Source organism: Hyperoodon ampullatus (assembly GCF_949752795.1).
Source record: "Hyperoodon ampullatus genome assembly, chromosome: 1".
Lineage (NCBI taxonomy): Eukaryota > Metazoa > Chordata > Mammalia > Artiodactyla > Ziphiidae > Hyperoodon > Hyperoodon ampullatus.
Genome location: NC_136914.1, coordinates 50529600 through 50551326, shown reverse-complemented (window position 1 = coordinate 50551326; position 21727 = coordinate 50529600). Strand labels below are relative to the sequence as shown.

Sequence of the window (21727 nt, the reverse complement as noted above, 5' to 3'; positions counted from 1 at the left end):
TGAGGAAAATGTCCCTTTGTTTTTGGATATCCCAAACCAATGCTGGACTTTTTGCCAGTTCTCCAAGACACAGCTCTAGGCAATTTGACTAGCAACCTGTCCCTGGGAACCTCTTAAGTCTAAGCTCTCATCACTTCTTCCAAATTTCCTGACTCTTCATATTTAGCACTCCCACTTTCTAGTTTGAGTCTCTCTACTCTTCTGCAGGGGAGCAAAATTTGCCACCCCAAAATGTGTTTCTTTGGCATGAGGATTAATTTAGGTTGATTATTTTTAAGAAACAGAAGATTCAAGAAGTTTTTCTTGTTACCTCCTATTTAACTGCCTAAAAGAATTTAGTTGAAGGGACTGTTCCCAGAATAGAGCTATCATCAGCAAAAAATAATGGGCTAGGTGTGATGGGGGAAACTTGGGAGGGCCTAGAGAGCAGAGTCCACTCTGTCCCGTCATCTGTGCATGGCCCAGCAAACATTTGTTTACCAAACATTTGTTTTTCCATCTCCATGTGAATTGCCTTTCTTTTCTTTGAAGTCCCAAACTCCCAGCATCCACTTTTGTCTTTAGCTGAAGATGGTATTTAAGTGAGGGGTTTTGCCATTTTGGTGAGTTACTCAGTTTTCCTGGGTCTCTCCCATGTATACAAGTTATTAAACTTTTGTGTGATTTACTTCTGCTAATCTGTCTCATGTAAATTTAATTCTTAGACCAGCCAGATGAACTTAGAAGGGTAAAGGAAAATTTCTTCCTCCCCACCACTTCTAAAGTGCTAGTCTTTTGAAATCCAGGACCCAGGGAGCAAATTCTTTCTTCTCAGCTTCTCTTTCTTGTCTGTGTCACTTCTCTGAGTCAATCAACACAGGTTGTCTTAGCTGATGCTTGAATACTTAAAGGAAGTGCGTAGTGCAAGCCCTGACAGTTGGCTTTTCTTTTTATAATGCAAGTGCCTAAACTGTGGAACCATCCACTTCAAAGAGGCATCCACTTCAAAGATGGCTATCTTGAATAAACACATTGTCAGCCAGTAGATAAAGACCCCAGCTACCCATCCCCTCTTTAGACTTTAGAGAAGTCTAAACAGACTTCTCTGTTTTAGAGATCTTGGTTGATTTTGATAACTGATGATTTGGGCTGCTTGTTTTCTCTCTTCCTGTGCTGTTAATTCCCATTCTTATGTTTTAAATTCACCAGTAAGGAGTGAGCCTTTGAAACCCTAGACACCTCTCAACCCCAATAAAAAGCAGAACCCCAGTCCCATGCTCTCTCACTCTCTCTCTACCTGTGACCTTGCTCTGTGGCCCCAGGTGTGCCATGTAATTTCCAGGTCCTGTAATCAATAAGGATTTTTTTTTTAAGTTTCTTGACGGTTATAGCTGAGAGCATCTTGCAATCATAATAAGAACCACCAGGGCAGGTCCAGCCACAACACTGGTTATTAATAGGCTGAGACCAGCTGGCAACAAGGTGGAAGAAGAGAAGGTCTAAGAATAAGTACAAAGGAAATAAGAGAATTATGAAAAAATAGTTTGTATTTCCTAAATATCGGCCTTATTTGCATACATTATTTAGACTCTCTGGCCTTCAGGAGCTACATTTTTAAGCAAAAGGAATTAGACTCACTGGTTTTCAAACTGGACTCTTGGGAACCTAAGGAGCTGTTGACTGCCTGCAGAGCTCCCCCAACCCTACCTTCTCTTTTCAACTAGTACATCTGTCCTTGCTTTGAGCATTTTACATACTGAGTTGGCAAACGTTTTTCCTTTAAAGAAAGGGTGAAAAAATGTTTGAATCCCATTCCATTTGTATGCTGTATATATATGCTCTGTATATAACATGGTGATTGATAATGTAGACCCTTACCTATTGCCCCCACTGGCCTCCAACCTCCACCAATGCCCCCAATACACCAGTGTCTATTTGAAGGGAACATAGTTTTGTTAATGGGAGGAAGAAAAGAGAAACATGCATCTTGCCCCAAAGGTCCACTGGACTTGGCGGAGAAAATGTTCAAGGCAGAAGCTGAAAGAACTACTCAAGAGTGATCCTATGAATTTTTGAAAACAAAGGATTCCATACCCCTAAATGATCAAGTAGGGCACAGAGCAGGGCCCTGCTGGCCCTCAGCTCTGTAAGGAACTTAGTACTGGTCTGGCACCCCAAGGATTACAAGCTTTGGGAGCAGCTAGAGATTGTCCTACGTATAGACATTACTCTCATGACAGGCATCATAGTCAAACACGTATCAGATAGGAATCAAGGAATCCAGAGAAAAAGAGAAAAAAGAGGGTATGTTCTGTGGTCATTGCCACTGACTCACTGGTTTATAAACATTTCTTCAGGATTCCTAGAAGTAACAGGAGGACACTTTGGGGAAGACACTGAAGTACTCTTACTACTAATGTTGGTTCTATTTAGCTAGGATGCATTTAGCCATCATATGACTGTCTCCAAATTAAATACTGTTGAAGAAAGTTTTTCTAATCTAGTCAGAAACATATACATTCATACAAATTCCATTGCAATTACTCTTGTTATTTATGTAGTAGGACAACTTCCAGCTGAAGGAGTGATCCACCTGAAAAAGCATTTCCATGGTGTTACTTTTATATCTGAGCAGGAGTTCTGGTTTTGTTCCCAGCCTTACCTCTGACTCATCATTGTGAAACCAAGAAATCATTTAGCCTCTCAGCACCTCAGAATCTCCCTTCTGTGAATGAGGATAATGGGTAAACCTTCTCTTGCTTCACTGAATTGTTGTGAAGTTTAATTAGATGTTTGCACAGCCCTTTGAACTCTACTAAATTGCTGTGTAAATATGGTGCTTCCTTTTATCAGGATGCCTTGACTGAGCCATTTCATAAAGAAAGATGACTATGATAGGAGGATTCATAGGGAAAGGATTACTTAAAAAAAAATTCATGTGAACTGAGTTCTGAGATTGTCAAAGAAGCATATGAAAATACCTAGTTGGTGTTCTAATTGATAAGAATAAGGATATAGCCTCTATGTGCTCAAGGGGTATTGCTTATACCTTCATATAAAAGTAAACTTAGCTCCTAAGGTCTAGAACAATGTCCTGTTTGTACTTTAAGTATTGATATTGTTTTTTAAATATTATGTTTATTCAGTATATTTAGCTAAGACAACATTGGTGATTTATTTCATATTTGTCATATAAGTAATCACAAAATAACAGATTTGCATCCACTTAATAAGAAAGTCATAACCTTTGAAGTAATGTGATTGATTCTGTGTAGATCATCCATTGGTTAGTTTACTAATCAGTCAAAGAGATTTCACACACAACAGAGAAATCTTAGATGAATCATAAATCTTCTTACTAAATTTTCTGATGAGAATATTTCACTCTAAAATAGTTATCCCAATTATTTTTGAAAATCTGCATTAATAAAGACCTTTTACTTCTGCTAGAAATAACTTCATAGATGGATTAATTGGCTTGGGGAAAAAAACCACAAGCTACCTCCATAAACCTGCCTTGGGCTTTAGTATATAATTTTATTTGTAAGCTAGAAATTTCCTAATTCCTCTGCAAATTTTATCTTTCTAGGCTTTGAAAAAAATCTAACAGCTTTCGGCTCAGTATGAGACTAGATCTTAAAACCAATTCAACTTTCCATGTTTCTGGTGGGGGGGGCGTCGTTAATTTTATGAAGTAATTGCACTTTGGGGATTTTTCTGGCCAGCCAGGAGGTAAAAGGAACAAGTCAGAGGAAATGGAGAAACATAGGCTGGGGGAAGAGAAATAATAGGATAAAAGCTATTAGATTTGTACTGGGATTTGGAGGAATCTAAAAGAGAGACTATTTTTAGTTTTTCACCTTTTGCTTGCCTTGGCCAAGACATCTTTTAAGGAAGCAATTTTGGAATCTAAACGTCTTTGGATACTTCCTCAAAATTATAAAAAATGCAGACCATTAGATGTTTGGAATAATATTCCATTATGTTCTATGGTACCTCTCAAAAGAACACTTGCTCACATCAGAAGTTCCTCAAAATGTCTATTATAATTCTAAATTATCCTTGGTTAAATGATGCCATTTACAAAGGTAAGTATAAGAATTTGGGATATTGTGCAAATACATGTAAGATGCAGGAGTCTACATCAGAGGTGGAATGCTCTTAGTTTTAGACTGAGGCAGATCTAGGAAAGTCTAGGACTCTTCAGTTGAAAGTGCTGCTTGTTTCCCTGGTCCCTCAGCACCCTGCCCCCACCTTGGCCTAGTGGCTGGCCAGTTTCCAGCTTCAAACTTGACTAATTTACAGTTCCCTGCAGATGGAAAGATTTGGAGAGATTTCACCAACACAACAAGACAAGACTGAGACAAGTTCTCATAAAATGTTGCTAAGTGACCTGAGGCAAAGATTTTCCAAAATTCAAGACACTCTGAATTTTTCAGTCCTCAGGGTCATTTTGAGCAATGGATTTATCCAGCTTACCCCCATCCCCTCCCTGTGAACTCTTCCCTTACAGAAAAAGATGACAGCAACAGAGACAAATTGTGCTGTAAGTAATAACACTGATTTCCACCAAGGACAAAAGTTATTTAACTGAACAGATAATCAAAGGATTCCTAAAATTAATTTCTTATTTAAAGAAGACAAAATAAACTCAGCATTTGAGGAGCTTTAATGAAAAGAAATCAAAGTTTGGACTCAATGCAAAACTTACCTCATTATCCCAGTCACAGAGGCCAGCAGCTCCCTTTACCAGCAAGAGGCTCAAGGGGCCACAGCGGCAACCATGGTTTCCAAGTGGAGGTCCTGGACCATGGCCAAGAGAAGTTCTTGACTAGATTTTCACAGGTCCCCAGTATTGTTGAATACTGACTTCTCCCAAATATCACCCAAACAATCCATTGATAAGACAAATCTGAGTTTAGGTTACAGAAGCATGGGAGAACACTGTCTTGACAGTCGCATAGGAGCAGTGGTGTGCTGGAGCTAGCTTCTATCAGCCTGTGAAGGATCCTGAACATCTCTTCCCAATTCCATGTTCAGTGATGTCACCTCGGCAGCTTGAAGTCAGCCATGGTAGGAGTATGTATACCACAGAAATCATCAAATTCCACAAATCAGGGATTCCCCCCCCACCCCCCGCCCAGGGAGCCACTTTACCTTAGTAACATCTCGGGGTGTGGAAGCAAAGTTGGGATATTTAAGAGATGTTGAAGTTTGTTTTAAGGCAAGTCTCTTAATGTGAAAGTTTGATTAGGATTAGGTAAGGATCATAATATAAAAGTTTAGGATTGGCAGATACAACAAGGAGAGAATTTAATTAAAGCAAGGATTTCCAAGAGTCTTGAAAATTTTGATACTATCTATTGAAAAGTCAAACAGTTTGATGTTAATTAAAATGAGTCTTTCAATATGTTCTTGAGACAATAATATTACTTGAAACTTTTATCTTTCTGAGCAAGAGTTTCCTGGAATAATAAAGTCATGTTGATGAAGACAGTGAAATAGTAAAATCATATTAATGTATACAGTAAGCTATGTGGGTGTGGATGGTTTCAGTTCTCACATATAATGCTTGAGCCTTCAAATTATATAAGAATTAAGGATAGGTTTCTATGGAATTATCACATCAAAAAAAAAAAGCTCATAGGAAATGTTCACTTGAAGGTACTATTCATTTTCAGCTTTAACAAAAAGCAAAAATTTTTTTTTCTGACTTCACATTCTACTGGTATCTAATGTCTTTTCTTTTTCAAATATATAAATAGTTTTTAATGATATTTCACTTTTATCAAATGATAATTTAAATATGTTGCATTTGTATATTGAGGGAAATAAATACAGCATGTCTAAGAAATTTCTTTTCAGTGTCCTTAAAGACACAATTAATGAGCAACTTTACTCATCCAAGCATTTGTCTCTAGAAGACAACAATATAAGTGGACAACTTAGAGTATTTAACATATCTGAAGTAGACATCATACATGCCTATTTGTTATCATTTCAACTAAGTACAATTTGCATTATTTCTTTCTTTTCTTTAGTAGAATAAAAGGTCAGAAGTCTACAAGGGTTCAGAAATGAATGTTAAAGAAGAAAGAAAAAAAATTTTTTTAATTTTTCTAGACAAAAGAGAATGTTTAAATCATAGAACTGGAAAGCCTCATTAACCTTACCAATTCAATCTCTTCCTTACCCTATTGTGAATATTTCTAATGAGGAATAAGGACAGTATTTCTCTTTGTGGCTTATTTTATTACTCTTAAAATTCTCTATATTGAGCTAAAATCTATTCCCTTCCTTTGTCCCTTCATTCTTCCTTCTGAAAATATATAAAGTAAATCTACTCCCTATTCAGTTTAACATATTGCAGACGCTGCCGCAATTATTGGGTTTTGATTGTTTTTAGTTTCTTTGGGTTTTTTCCCCTGAGATAGGCAGCCTGAGTTTATTCAACCATTCCTCTATTTCAGAGATATTTGGCGTGTGGACCAGTACTGACCCATGGCTGTTTCTTACCCTCTGGGAACTATAATTATAGGTCCACAACAAGATAAGGAGCTGTGGAAGAATATAAGTCAACATACTGCTTTCTTCATTGAAAAAGTCTTGCTATGAAAAAATAAAGCTAGCTGAATTCAACAGCTTGTTTAGTGATACAATTGCTTTACATTGTGGCACAAGCTTTTTCATCTTATCAAAGACTGACAGTAAACAGTTGAACCAGTTAATTTGATAGCACTGGCTCCATATGACATGATTTCTAGATCCATTCTAATCGTTCTCTAGATCAGCCTCTAGAATACAACCAACATTTCCAGAGAGAATCTGCTGAAAATATTGTGGAAAACATTATATCTCTGTATCTGGACACTATTTGTCTTAGCATAGCCTAATAGTTTTTAATGAGTTTTTAATCAAGTAAAGCAACTGATCAGAATTATACATGTAACCCCTTTCTAATTCTTATTGCTGTTTATCATCCATTATTCCAAAGTGGCTACCTACTAGCTATTCTATCCAATTTTGTGTCATTTGCTAATATGGGCTATGCAGCTTTAGCTGTGTAAAAAACAAAAACAAAAAACAACAACAAAAAAACAAACTCAGTCACCTTTTTAAAAAGCGACTACCTTTTAAAAAAAATTTCTCATGAGTCTGGTTCAGCTGGTCAATTATGGTGACCTTGGCTCATTTCTTCTGACCTTGACTTGGCTTGTTCAAGCATCTGCTTCAGCTGGTGGTTGGCTAGTTGACTGGTCAAAAATGGCCTCCACTGAAACAACTCAGCTCTCTTCACAGGATTTGAATCTGCCAGTTGGCTAGCTTGTACTTGTTCTCAAGGCTGTGACAGGGTTCCAAATAAGACAGGAAGCACACAAGACCTCTGTAAGGATCAGTCCCATCTCTGCCATAAAGTAGAGCAGGGAAAGGTGGAAAATTGACCTGGAGGAAGACAAAGATAAAGCAAACATTATAATGCCAGTGCATTCTTCGAAGTTCTTCATACAAAATTTGAAAATGGCACTGAAAAATAGTTTTCATGGAAGACCTCAATAGACCTTTTTAACAGATGCATTGATAAACCATTTCAGAATATGTTATTTAAACTGTCATGACTGTACCAATGAGAGCTTTTATACAGCCCACATTTTTCCCTCATGTTAATAAGGGTTCAGTGAAAAATTCTGTCAAATGTGATGCTGCAATTCAGAAATCATCATAGTTTTCTGAACATAAATGATCATCACTGCATTATTTATAACAGCAAAATATTGGAAAGAGTGCAGTAATGAATGACTTATGGTAATCCATATAATAAATTATTTCATGTAGTTTTTAAATTTCAAATAATTGATAAAATAGGAGAAAGCTCACAATTTAATTTTAATGCAAAGTGGTAAGATATACAATGAAGCATGGTGCAAACAAAATTACAGGCTTTTATATGTAATGTAGAAATATTTTGAAATCCTAGAAAGAAATACAATAAAAATATACTTCTTATCTTTGGATGGCAAGATTATAGTGATTTTTGTTTTACTCTTAAACTTTTAAATATTTTTCAGATTTTCTGCAATGGACATATGTAACATCATCATCAGAAAAAAATTCATTCAAGTTTTTTTCCATTTTGTAATTTTCCTGGGAATTAAAATCAAGCCCACATTTCCCTCTTTTCTGAAAATTGTGCATTTGACCATTCCCAGTTGATATTTTCTGAGATATTGTATTGAACAATTCTAATTAGGAGGGAGATTTGGATCTTTCTCAAAAGCATAGTAGCTGGATTTTAATAACTATTTCATCAACATTTTGATCTTAAAAATATTTCCTGCAGTCATAATCAATTATGGTTTCTTTTTCTATTGAATGCCAAGAAGAAACAGGATTTTATGACTATCTTTAGAGCAATACTCAATATCAATGCTAGAACTGGTAAAAAGGAAGAAGTTCTATGGGATAGGATAGGAAAGCAAGAGAAAATATATATCTCAAACATTGATGCCTTCTTGGTTGTATCATTATGTGGCTGAGGAACCTATCAGTTAGCTACATCTATTCTGGCACTGTTTCCTTATAGCCTTTCAATTCTTACTAGCAGTAAAAATCATATGCCACAAGGTGACATTTAAACCATCTGGAATACTTAAATGAATATTCAGATGCTAGAAGAAAGCGTCTGCCAACACAACAACAGGTAACCCTTTTCCAGCAAGGGATGTAGCAAGTGAAAGTGAGTAAATCACCCACCAGACACAATGTCCACCAGAGGCATTCTGGTGGAGTAAAGATGGACACTCAAATTCTTTGATTCTCCTCCCACTGAGAAATGGCAACTCCATCCCTCCTTTTAAATCTAAGTGGATTCTGTCACTGCCTGCCCAATAGAATATGACAGAAGTGACATTGTGCCAGTTTCCAGGTTCCAGTCTTAAGTGACTTCTATTTCCTATCATTTGGAACACTTACTCTTGGAAGCCAGCTGCCAGGTTGTGAGAAGCCCAAGCTGCATGGAGAGGCCACACCCATGTGCTCCATTTGAAAGCCCCAGCTGAGCTCAGCCACCATGAGCATCAGCTGTAGCCCTGTGAGTGCACCACCTCGGACAACCAGCTGCATCACAGCTTTAGATGACTTCAGCCGCAGCCACTATCTGACTCCATTTATATGAAAGATCCCCAAGAAGATCCATCCAGCTGAGCTCAGTCAACTCACACAACTGTGGAACATAATAATTAGTTGTTGTTTTAAGACACTAAGTTTGGGAATGGTTTGTTAATTTATAACAAAAAAATTGTTAGCTGGTACTGTTGTGCCTGAAATAAAATTTGAAAAGAGTTATAAAATATAGATAGTGACATAACATCTCTGTAGAGCTATCTTTCAAACTTGAATGGAGAAATAGTGAGTAGAACTAACTGTTTCTTACACCATTCCAAGTCATATACAGACATAATGAATCAAAGAAACCAAGAAAAAAATAAATACAAAGCTCAAGATAGCCTTTCATGTTTGGAGTGGATGAGATAATACTTTGTATTCAGCACTTTACAGTTTACCACAACCCTGAGGAATATGAATATTACCATTTTCACTTTTTTTCTTTTTATCCTTCTTCCCTCCCTCTCTTCCTTCTCTCCACCTCCATCTTCCAAGTTGTTTTCACTCCACTCACCCTCAGCAGGAGCCTGTTTTATCTCCATAATCTTCCCATGCTATTTATAGTACATGAAATACAAAAGGATGCTGCTCAAGTGGGTGTCCATTTGGAGAAATGCTTTGGTAAGAAATTGCTTTGGTAAGCAGTCTCTAAGGTGAAAGGGTAAATCCTGGCAGGATTTCACCCAGAGATGCCCCCATGTGCTACCTTTCCATGACAATAAAAACATTAGATGTATAAACTAATGTATAAACTTTGTTATACTCCAGGACAAAGCTTAAGTATTTTCCAGTGTTTTACAACTCTGTTTTGCTTTCAGGTATTCCAAAGTTGATTACATCTGATATGGTTAAAGAAGGTGCTGCTGTAATTGATGTGGGTATCAACTATGTCCATGACCCAATGACAGGAAAGACAAAATTAGTTGGAGACGTGGACTTTGAAGGTAGTAAACTATATCTCTTTTGATAAGTGACGAAAAACAAAGATTCTATGTTGCATGTTTTGATAGTAGAAAGAGAAACTTTCCATTCGATTGGGGCATTATTATCAACCATTACATTAATCTTTCCTCTGAGGGAAAAGAGTTTAATGACAATTACATATTTCCTTCCTTCCTTCTGCCTGACTTCCTTCACTCCTTTCTTCCTATCTTCCTTCCCCCTTTCTTTCAGCCCTTCCTTCTATCCTTCCTTACCTCCTTCTTTCCCTCCTTGGGAGAAAAATATAATTGTACCATTATTATTTAGTTTTAAGATGAAATTTCTTATAGTGCATTTTTTTAATGAAAGAATTCAGCCGGCCTTTTATAGGGAGCATTATTTTGACTTTTGGGAGTGTGTCTCTGTACTTCATCATCCATGCTCTATACTCAGCCATTCACTCTCGGAGCAAGAAGACATCTTAGGGTGTGTTTGCTAACTCTATATTTCAGATCTAGACAGTTACCTGGATAATTCAAGTCAATATTCTTCACTTGTGTTTTAAAGAGGATGAGAAAAAGGAGTTAGGCTAACATTTCCATGGCCAATGAAGGAGATAAAGCACCCATTGTGTAGTAATAAAAAAATTTCCAGCCCAATACTGTATCTCTACAGATGAGGAAACCAATCGCAATATAGATATATTTTTAGATGCCTCACCCCCCAATCCAATTTTACTTCCAATATCTTTGTTAGATACTTACCTGCATTCAGGTTTTCAGTATAGTCTAGGAATCTTAGATGTCTAATACTACAGGCATATAATAAAGTGGAGATATTTTCACATTAGAAATATTTTATATATTCGATTGATCATTCTGGCCAAAAAATTTAGGGCCATGCGAGAACTTCCTTAAGTTATAAGTGTGTCTTTATAGACAAATTGAAAGGAAAAAATGGTGCTCTTTCTAAAATAATTCAAATTTTACATTTTCTCTTGGAATCTAGTCATCAGCTGATGGTTTGCCCGAGTCCTAGCATGGTGTGGAATACAAATGAATATGCAGGGACTCAGAAGTGTCCTTCTGAGTAAGGTTTTGGCCCCATGTATGTGAGATTCCAGGTGCATTAGGGACCAGGTCCAGGTAGGCAAGGTGAGCTTGGTGCTAAAAAGAAAAGAAAAAAAAAAAAGAAAACCTGAGAACAAAATACTCTGGGGACAGAATGGTGAAGAGAGCAAAGTACAGATGGACCTTATCATCTACTGCCCTCATAGGCTGTCATTCACAGGGCCCTGCCAGCCTAGCAGGGTGGCTCTCCAAGTGAACATGTGTGTCTGTATGTATGTGTGTATGTTATGTGTACATGTTGACCTCTTCATGAAATGACCTTTTTTCTTTATTTCATTTTTCATGTTCAATCACTAATGTCAGATATCAATAATATATTTGAATTTCTCAACTTGAAAGAGTAAGGGTACATTTCATTTTAAAATGTATTTTATTTCTGACCTTATTTCTTACACTGTCATTCTGCTTCATGATTACATTTTAGTTACCAGGTTTATTGCAAAATCGCCACACACTTATGATGCACCCAGATGGCACAGACAGCACATAATAACCAGCTCGAGGCAAGAAAAGCAGGGATGTTAACAGCTCACAACCTTGACTGTGCTTGTGGGGCACGCTCACTCAGCAGTTGGCAATGTTTTATAAGACCCTTCTCTTATATGATGTTTCATTGGTCTCAGATCATTTCCATGCATTCTTTTTTTTTTTTTTTTGCTTTATAACAAACTTAATCAGTTATACATATACATATGTTCCCATATCCCCTCCATTTTGCGTCTCCCTCCCACCCTCCCTATCCCACCCCTCCAGGCGGTCACAAAGCACCGAGCTGATCTAACTGTGCTATGCGGCTGCTTCCCACTAGCTATCTACCTTACGTTTGGTAGTGTATATATGTCCATGCCGCTCTTTCACTTTGTCACAGCTTACCCTTCCCCCTCCCCATATCCTCAAGTCCATTCTCTAGTAGGTCTGTGTCTTTATTCCTGTCTTACCCCTATGTTCTTCATGACATTTTTTTTCTTAAATTCCATATATATGTGTCAGCATACAGTATTTGTCTTTCTCTTTCTGACTTACTTCACTCTGTATGACAGACTCTAGGTCCATCCACCTCATTACAAATAGCTCAATTTCATTTCTTTTTATGGCTGAGTAATATTCCATTGTATATATGTGCCACATCTTCTTTACCCATTCATCTGATGATGGACACTTAGGTTGTTTCCATCTCTGGGCTATTGTAAATAGGGCTGCTATGAACATTTTGGTACATGTCTCTTTTTGAATTATGGTTTTCTCAGGGTATATGCCCAGTAGTGGGATTGCTGGGTCATATGGTAGTTCTATTTTTAGTTTTTTAAGGAACCTCCATACCGTTCTCCATAGTGGCTGTACCAATTCACATTCCCACCAGCAGTGCAAGAGTGTTCCCTTTTTTCCACAACCTCTCCAGCATTTATTGTTTGTAGATTTTTTGATGATGGCAATTCTGACTGGTGTGAGATGATATCTCATTGTAGTTTTGATTTGCATTTCTCTAATGAGTAAAGATGTTGAGCATCCTTTCATGTGTTTGTTGGCAGTCTGTATATCTTCTGTGGAGAAATGTCTATTTAGGTCTTCTGCCCATTTTTGGATTGGGCTGTTTGTTTTTTTGTTATTGAGCTGCATGAGCTTCTTATAAATTTTGGAGATTAATCCTTTGTCAGTTGCTTCATTTGCAAATATTTTCTCCCATTCTGAGGGTTGTCTTTTGGTCTTGTTTATGGTTTCCTTTGCTGTGCAAAAGCTTTTAAGTTTCATTAGGTCCCATGTGTTTATTTTTGTCTTTATTTCCATTTCTCTAGGAGGTGGGTCAAAAAGGATCTTGCTGTGATTTATGTCAGAGAGTGTTCTGCCTATGTTTTCCTCTAAGAGTTTGATAGTGTCTGGCCTTACATTTAGGTCTTTAATCCATTTTGAGCTTATTTTTGTGTATGGTGTTAGGGAGTGATCTAACCTCATACTTTTACATGTCCCTATCCAGTTTTCCCAGCACCACTTATTGAAGAGACTGTCCTTTCTCCACTGTACATTCCTGCCTCCTTTATCAAAGATAAGGTGACCATATGTCCGTGGGTTTATCTCTGGGGTTTCTATCCTGTTCCATTGATCTATCTTTCTGTTTTTGTGCCAGTACCATACTGTCTTGATTACTGTAGCTTTGTAGTATAGTCTGAAGTCAGGGAGCCTGATTCCTCCAGCTCCATTTTTCTTTCTCAAGATTGCTTTGGCTATTCGGGGTCTTTTGTGTTTCCATACAAATTGTGAAATTTTTTGCTCTAGTTCTGTGAAAAATGCCAGTGGTAGTTTGATAGGGATTGCATTGAATCTGTAGATTGCTTTGGGTAGTAGAGTCTTTTTCACAATGTTGATTCTTCCAATCCAAGAACATGGTACATCTCTCCATCTATTTGTATCATCTTTAATTTCTTTCATCAGTGTCTTATAATTTTCTGCATACAGATCATTTCCATGCATTCTTATGTTTAGCTAAGAATTTTTTTTTGCTTGTAAGGGTATTATGAAAACATTAAAAAATGAGCATTTTGGGGTGGGTGCACATGCTAAGTCACACATGGATATGCAATCTCTTGATAGTATCTCTTCAATTAAATTGCAGTTATGTGTATCTAAGTATATAATGAAACAAAAAAGAAAATGATCATGAGAGACAAAGATATAAGATGAGCAGGAAAGAGCATTGGGCTGGGAGACTGAAGAGATGCTCTTAGACCTAGTATGGCAACCTGATAACTTTGCAACCTTTCTGGCCATCAGTGTTGTTATCAGTTAAATGATAACAATGTTGGCAACGGCTCCTTCCAGCTCTAACACTTGGTGCATCTTGGACATTCAGCTGAGTGCTACCACATGATTGTGTAAAAACACAGAAACTTTTGGAAAGTCAGGTTTTTCTGACCCTATCATAAATTACGCCCATGTGACTGATAATATTACTCTTGTTGCCCTGCTGGTTTATGGAACCAGAGCCCTAAGGAAGACCTGGACTTGGTAAAGAAAGCCTTGTCGGTGAGGCCATGACTCAGCCACCCAGAGGAGCACGCAAGTGATAGGTTTTGACATGCTGCTCTTCAGGTTGTTGATCAGGACTTAACTTGAGGTGTGGGATGATCCTGCAGCTGAGAGGGAGGAGCTTTCACGTGGGTTCTGATGCAAAACTTACAGGTAGTGTTTGGCTGTAAATTGCCACAGGGAGTGTAGCTGCTTTGTGAGTATCAGTGAAAGTTTCACTATAACCATAGCCAAGATAGATAAAACAGATACAGGTAAAATCTAGTGCTGAAGTAAATTGTCCTTGCAGAAATCTTTAGCTCACTAATAAAGGAAACAACATGGCCTATTTCAAGTAGATTACTTTGATGGGAATGATTTTTAAAGAAAAATTTCATCCATGACCTCATTTGGACACTGTTGGAAATATGTAAATAACTGCACATTATTTTACAAATTCAATGATTAATAAAACCAGGAGTCATTTAATCTATTTTATTTCTAAGAAAATATAAATGCCTATTTGTATTCTTCTTCATTATTAGATATTTTAGCTTCAATTTTAAATCAGTCTTCTAAGAAGAGTGATATTTTATATCAAATACAACATGAAGATTGCATCACCCTTACTATAGTTCTTGAAAAACGGAAATAAAAAAAACACCCTAAATATTTCCTTTTGACTTTAAGGACAGGTTTTTTGTTTTGGTTTAGATATAATTTCCTCTAGACCACATCTTCCTTCATCTGCTAGGGTTTCCTGGCTCTTATTTCCTGCTCTCATAGCTAGTGTTTGTGTAGTGCTTACAGTGTGCTAGGTATTGTTCTCAGGCTTTTACATATGGTAACCCTATAACCCTATGATAACCCTATCATTTTACATATGATAACCCTATAATTGTTTAATTTTAATTCAGTTATTATGATAACCCTATAAGATAGGTATTGTTATGCCAACTACAAATTGGCACTTGCCATCTGCCTCTACAAGGATTAAATCAAGAGCTGCTGCAGTTGCTGACCTTGAACACCCCCTGAGAGGAGTTCAGGGTGGAGATCAGGAATGAGGCCCTCTGTACTCTGGGAAAAACTGGCAGAACAGGTCTTCAGATAGAGATTTGCAGGAGATTTTATGAGCCCAATTCTTGCATCTCCTCGTATCTAGAGAAGCACTAAAATCCTTCATGGTGATGCCTGCTCGTGACTAGCAGTAACCTTCACGAGACTAGCAGCAACCTTCTGCAAAAAATATGTACTTGATTGCATGTACTCCCCCTTCACCAGAATCACGGACCTTCGCCCCCTACCTCTTTAGATCAGTTTCTCAGAACTTTCCAAAATTCTGTCTCCTGGGCTATAGTCCTCATTTTGCCCCAAATAAAACTTAACTCGCAACTCTCACGTTATTTATTTATTTTTCAGTTGACAGTTATTATGCTGCATTTTGCAGAGGCACACAAAGCCTGGGCATCTTGCCTGAGAGGACATAGTACGGGGGGCACCGTGGGTTTGTAGGCACTCATCATTTTTACCCTCTATTATTTCGACTGTCCTATACTTCACTTGGTTAATACTTTCCTTTCAGGACGTTGAATTATTTCTTTTATCCCCCACCCACCTTATGTATAATAGCAGGTTTTAAAGTGCCTAAACAACAGTATTGGTGTACAACAGTCCTCACTTTGCATGGTTCTGATATACACAAATTTCAATTACCACGGATTAGCTAAATAACACCAGTCCCCCAATAGACGGATTTGAATTTTAGTTAGTAATTGCATCAAGTGCAAACTTCTCTGCTAGCTCTTCGGGGCACAAATCATTATGTCAGTAACAAATGTGCATCATGATCTGTGACCAATCATACCAATTCTTTCAAAGTCTGTGGGCGATTGGTCATGGCACATCTGTTATTCAGTTCAGACAGCAAAGTGTGTAGTTCTGTTGACTCTTTGTTTCTCATTGATAAACCACATAACATTTTGCAAAAATAGATCATGCAAAGAGAGAATTGCCAGCAAAGAAATGAAAAGTGATAATTCTGAAAGTGAAATTTGAAATAGCTGACCATGGGATGTTGACAGTGCCACTGTTTGCCATTTGAGACTCTAGATATACAGCCAGACGAACTTATCGACATAAATGAGGAAAGTGGTTGTTACTGAAAGGATGACAGTGTCCCAGAGGAAGTGACACTGGCATAAAACTCTACATTAAAGGAACTCTCAGAGATATTTCATGACATAAGAAAGGGCAAAGACAAAATGTTGGAAGTGGATCCAAACTTAGAAAGGAATCTGACAATTCATCAAGTCATAAAAGAGATACTACCGGGGCTTCCCTGGTGGCGCAGTGGTTGAGAGTCCGCCTGCCGATGCAGGGGACACGGGTTCGTGCCCCGGTCCGGGAGGATCCCACATGCCGCAGAGCGGCTGGCCCCGTGAGCCATGGCCGCGGGGCCTGCGCGTCCGGAGCCTGTGCTCTGCAACGGGAGAGGCCACAAAAGTGAGAGACCCGCGTACCGCAAAAAAAAAAAAAAAAAAAAAAAAGAGATACTACCTCTGTGTTATAAGGTATACGACCAGGGGAAGAAAAGCAGTATTCAAACTACTCTTCATAAGATTTTTACAAATAAAGAAAACACTTTGATTCTCAATGTTTCTAATGTTTAAATTATGGTATAATAAATACTAGTTTTACTATTATTTTCAATTCTCTACACATTTGTAAACCACAGTAAAAGAGTTTTTAGTGTTTTGACAAAAAAATTTTAAAGGTCGTTGAGCAAATGTAATATCCTCCCATTGATTATTAAGATTACTTTGCACTGTTTCAGCTTGCACAGTCATTTTTATGCTCTTACATTACTGTAAAAAGTGAGCCCTCCCTGCATTTATCTCTATGTTCAATAAAATTCATGAAATTAGTGGTCATATAGTTCAAATTCATATCCACTGTCATAATCACCTCTACTACACGATTATTCAGTTGTGTTTGATTACAGTTTCTCAGTATTACTACCCATGGAGGTTATGCAGTGTTGGAGGCATTGTTTGCTTAGCACCTTTTCTAGGAAATCCACACTAGTGCTTTTTCTCAAAATAGATCCAAGTTAGGCCTCTGTGCAACATCATTCCTCTCTGGGTGCTTTGAGGAATTAATAAAGCCTTAAAGTTATTACTAAAGTGCTATTTTGTTTTGTATTGATCCTCAGTTATAGAACTCAAGATAGCTCATCATTGCCTCCAGCATCTGACAGGTGCTTACTGCTACCTTTCAATTACTTGAACATGCCTCCCCCCTTCAATTTAAGGCATTACAAGAAGAAACGGTATTTTAAAACATCAGTGATAAAATTACTGTGCATGTCGAAAAATTGTTTTTCATTACAAGCAATCATAAAATAAATAATCTTCTGAAAACCTTACATTTGCTAATATAGATTTAAAACAAAACAAAACAATGTGGCATACCCACTTTCACTTGGAATTTCTTTTAATCATTTTCTATTGGTAGCTTTGAAAGGAAATTCATACATTCCTAACAAAGAAGGCTGTATTCTCATGAAACAGAAATAAGAGATGATGTGGTATGAGGTGTAAACTGCTTCTTCTGAATAATGAGCTGGAAAACAGTCTATGGGCCAGGACTCAGAAGCACATAATTACGATGCTTTTATAACAGCCATTCACTGAATGGATTTGGTCAGCTGAACAATCTAATTAATTACTTCCTATGCTGTTACTTCAGCTAAGCTTGTTCACACTGGTGAACATTCATATGCCTCATTTACACCTTGTAGATAACACACAGATATGTCTATAATTTTTGGAAGCTCCAATAGCTTTGCTTCAGTTTTGTGATGAATTCTGCAGGGATTGAGGTGGAATGAAAGGAAGTGAAATGTCTGCTCTGTATTTCTGCCCATCTCTCCTCCTTGTCTTCAATTCTTCCATCCCTGACCACTCTGCTCCACTTACTGGTCTGTAAGAAAGCAGGGAGTAAGACAATGCTGGGAAGAACTGGTGAGAAGAAAGCAAAGAGATGGGAAGGAGGAACAGTGTGTAGCACTTTTCTCAGAATCAGAATAGGCGGGGTTAATGTCTAAGCGTGATTCTCTTTGCTGACTCAAACTTATAGGATAGTAAATAGAAATTATAGAGGTAAGTCTAAACGTACATATATTGTTAATGGAACTGATTTAAAGTATCAGAATAAAGAAGCCACGTTTTATGTGTCTAATCCTCTAACACAACCAATAGTTGTTTTTTTTATAACTACAGTTGCTTCTAGACATTTTGTGTATGCATATTTTACATACTTTGAGGAATATGACTTATGCACTTAAATTTTTATCAGTCATTTTCCATGCTGAGGTCCTAGTTCCTGGTTATGTCCAGTGAATATATGATGGTTTGCCTTGCTCCTTCTCTCTTGTTAAATGCTTGTTTCCCTTTTTTCCCCCTCTAAGTATTATACTAGAGTATAGCTTAAGCTGCTATAGCAAAGGGACACCAAAATACATGAACTCAACAGAATAGTTTAGTTCACTCTCATAAAAGTCCAGAGTTAGGCAGACAATCAGCTCTGCTTCATTCAGGGATACTGGTTTCATCCATCTTACTTTTTATATTAGTTTGACAGAACTGCCGTAAGTAAGTACCACAGACTGCGTGGCTTAAACAACAGAAATTTATTTCACATAATTCTGGAGGCTAGAAGTCAGAAATCAAGGTGTGGCCAGGGTTATTTCTTCTAATGCCCCTCTCCTTGGCTTATAGGTGGTCATCTTCTCCCTGTATCTTCACATCATCTTCCTTCTGTACCTGCCTATGTCCAAATTTCCTTTCTTCTAAGGACACCAGTCATATTGGATGAAGGCCTACACCAATGGCCTTGTTTAACTTAATTACCTCTTGAAAGACCCTCTCTCCAAATACAGTGACATTCTGAGGTACTGAGGTTGACTTCAACATATGAATTTTGGGGGGACACCATTCAGCCTGTAACACTATTCCACTTGAGCATTGTTATCCACACAATTGAATTGCCTCCTCATCCATGGTTCCTTCCATGGAGGTGAAAGAGAGACGAAGGCAAGTGACTTCACTTTTGAGAAAATTGAACTGGAAGGTGCACGAATCATTTCTGCTAGCATCCTATTGACCTAAACATAGTCACATGGCTGCTCCTATGTGGGAGTAAAAAAGATGTGGAATTTATAGTCTCTAGATGGGCACCATATTGGGTGAATAACAATCCATTCTGTATATAAGAACTTGAAGACCAATCTCTTACTTGGGAAAAAAAAGATCTCTTCATCCAGCATCCATATACCATTCAGTCTATCCTAAATTCATTCTGTTATGAAAACCTCAAGGACAATCTCATCAGTGTCTGCTTACTTTTTAGTCAGTTTCAAAGCATGAGCTGCTTTGTTTTTCCCTAGGGGGTTAGTGGATGCCTAGTGTCAGCGAAGTTATGTCTTGACTCAGTTTTTACAGGATTAACTCTGATCTCTCTGTAGGTAAAGGATATGTAGATTTGCAATAGAATTTGCATAGTCAGTATAGCCTCATCAAACTATCTGGTTCTAACTACACTCATTTTTATTATTCAATCATTGGCAGAGACTACACACTTTTTGACTACTTCATGCAATGTCAAAAATTGTATCAAGACCTTTTGGGGCTTCCATTTTTTGTAACTCCACCTTTACTGACCTTACTTTCAGGCTCTTGATTATTACTGATGTTTTCAGTAGCCCTTCTAATTCACTAGGCTATACCTTTTATTGAAGTGTATGTCATGCAGTATGTCCAGAAGTAGAAAAATAACAAAGGGAGCAGGTCAGGAGACACTCCTTGGCCCAGGGACCATCTGCAACATGTCCTGAGAAGGAAAGGCCCATGACTTACTACTTATTTTGACTGGTAAGAAAGAGAAACCTACACAGTGAGATGTGGCAGGAGAGCAGGAGGCCTTCAGGGTGGTATGCTGGGAGGAAAGCCAGCTGGCTCAGGTCCACAAGCTTCCCTCTGCCCCTGCTGGTCTCACAGTGGCACAAAACTGAGAAAGGGCTCCCAGAGTGTCCCAGGCCAGGTTAAGGGTAAAGCTGGGACACCAGATAAATTGGGATAGCAACAGAGAGTAGGTTAGCCAAGGCTGAATTGGGCCATGTCAGCCAGGAGGTGGGCAGGGGGCCACAGTGTAGGGGTGTGACTGAGACTCAGGGCCCCCGGCCTCGGGAGATGGAGCTATTGCCATTGCCATGAGGCTCTTCTGAAGACCAAGGGCCAGGCCTGGGCACAGCCTACAGAGACCCCAGTCATGGGGACAATGGTACTTTAAGGCAGCCTGAGTCAAGAAGGCCTGGGTCATACTTGTAGGACCTGGGGAAAAGCCTATGAGAAAGCTCTTGGCTACTGTTCCTGGGGCCCAGGGCTGCACAGGGTCCCAAAGACCCTTGTTTCTCCTGGTTCAAGTGTTAAGATTTTTTGCATATGCCCAGCCAGGCAAGGTGAGATACCTGCTGTTAGAACACAGCCTGTGCACATATACCCAGAAGTGGGACTGCTGGATCTATTTTTAATTTTTTGAGGAAATCCATCCTGTTTTCAACAGTGGTTGTACCAATTTACATTCTCACTAACAGTGCACATGTTCCCTTTTCTCCAGATCTTTGCTAAAACTTACTTCTTTTTTTTTTTTTGATAGTAGCCATTCTAACAAGTGTGAGGTGGTATCTCACTATGGTTTTAATTTGCATTTCACTGATGATTAGTGATGTTCAGCAATGTTTCATGTACCATTGGCCACTTGTATGTTTTCTTTGGGAAAATATCCATTCAGTTCCTTGGCCCATTGTTTTAATTGGGTTGTTTGGGGGTTTTTTTGCTACTGAGTTGTATGAGTTCTTTATATATTTTGGTTATTAATCCCATATCCAATATGTGGTTTGAAAATATTTTCTCCTATTCTGTAAGTTGCCTTTTCATTTTGTTGTTACTTTTTCTGTACTAGAGGTTTTTAGTTTAATGTTGTCCCACTTGTTGATTTTTACTTTTGTTGCTTGTGCTTTGGTGTCATATCCAAAAAATTCTTGCTAAGACCAATGTTAAGGAGCTTCTTCCCTATGTTTTCTTCTGGGAGTTTTATGGTATCAGGTCTTAAATAGACTTTAATCCATTTCAAGTTAATTTTTGTGAGTGCTGTGAGAAAGGGCCCCAATTCATTTTTCTTCATGTGGTTATCCGTTTTCCTAGCATTGTTTGTTGAAGAGACTATCCTTTTCCCATTGAGTATTCTTGTCTCCCTTGTCAAATATTAATTGACCCTGTATGTGGGGTTTATTTCCGAGTTCTCAATTCTCTTCCATTGATCTGTGTGTCTATTTTTATGCTGGCATGGTACTGCTTTCATTACTGTAGCTTTGTAATATAGTGTGAAGTCAGGGAGTGTGATGCCCCCATCTTTGTTCTCAGCACTGCTTTAGCTATTCAGGGTCTTCTGTGTTTTCATACATATTTTAGGAT

At 38.0% G+C, this 21727-nt stretch overlaps 1 protein-coding gene across 1 annotated transcript in view; it reads left to right on the top strand.

The window, feature by feature from the left end:
- MTHFD2L (methylenetetrahydrofolate dehydrogenase (NADP+ dependent) 2 like) overlaps positions 1–21727 on the top strand; it is a gene marked incomplete at both ends in the record, with an annotated part of 135973 nt that overhangs the window by 99836 nt on the left and 14410 nt on the right. Inside the window, one exon of the mRNA XM_079706122.1 lies at positions 9960–10085. Within this exon, the coding sequence (XP_079562248.1) occupies positions 9960–10085 (126 nt within the window). The remainder of the gene's footprint in view (positions 1–9959; positions 10086–21727) is intronic.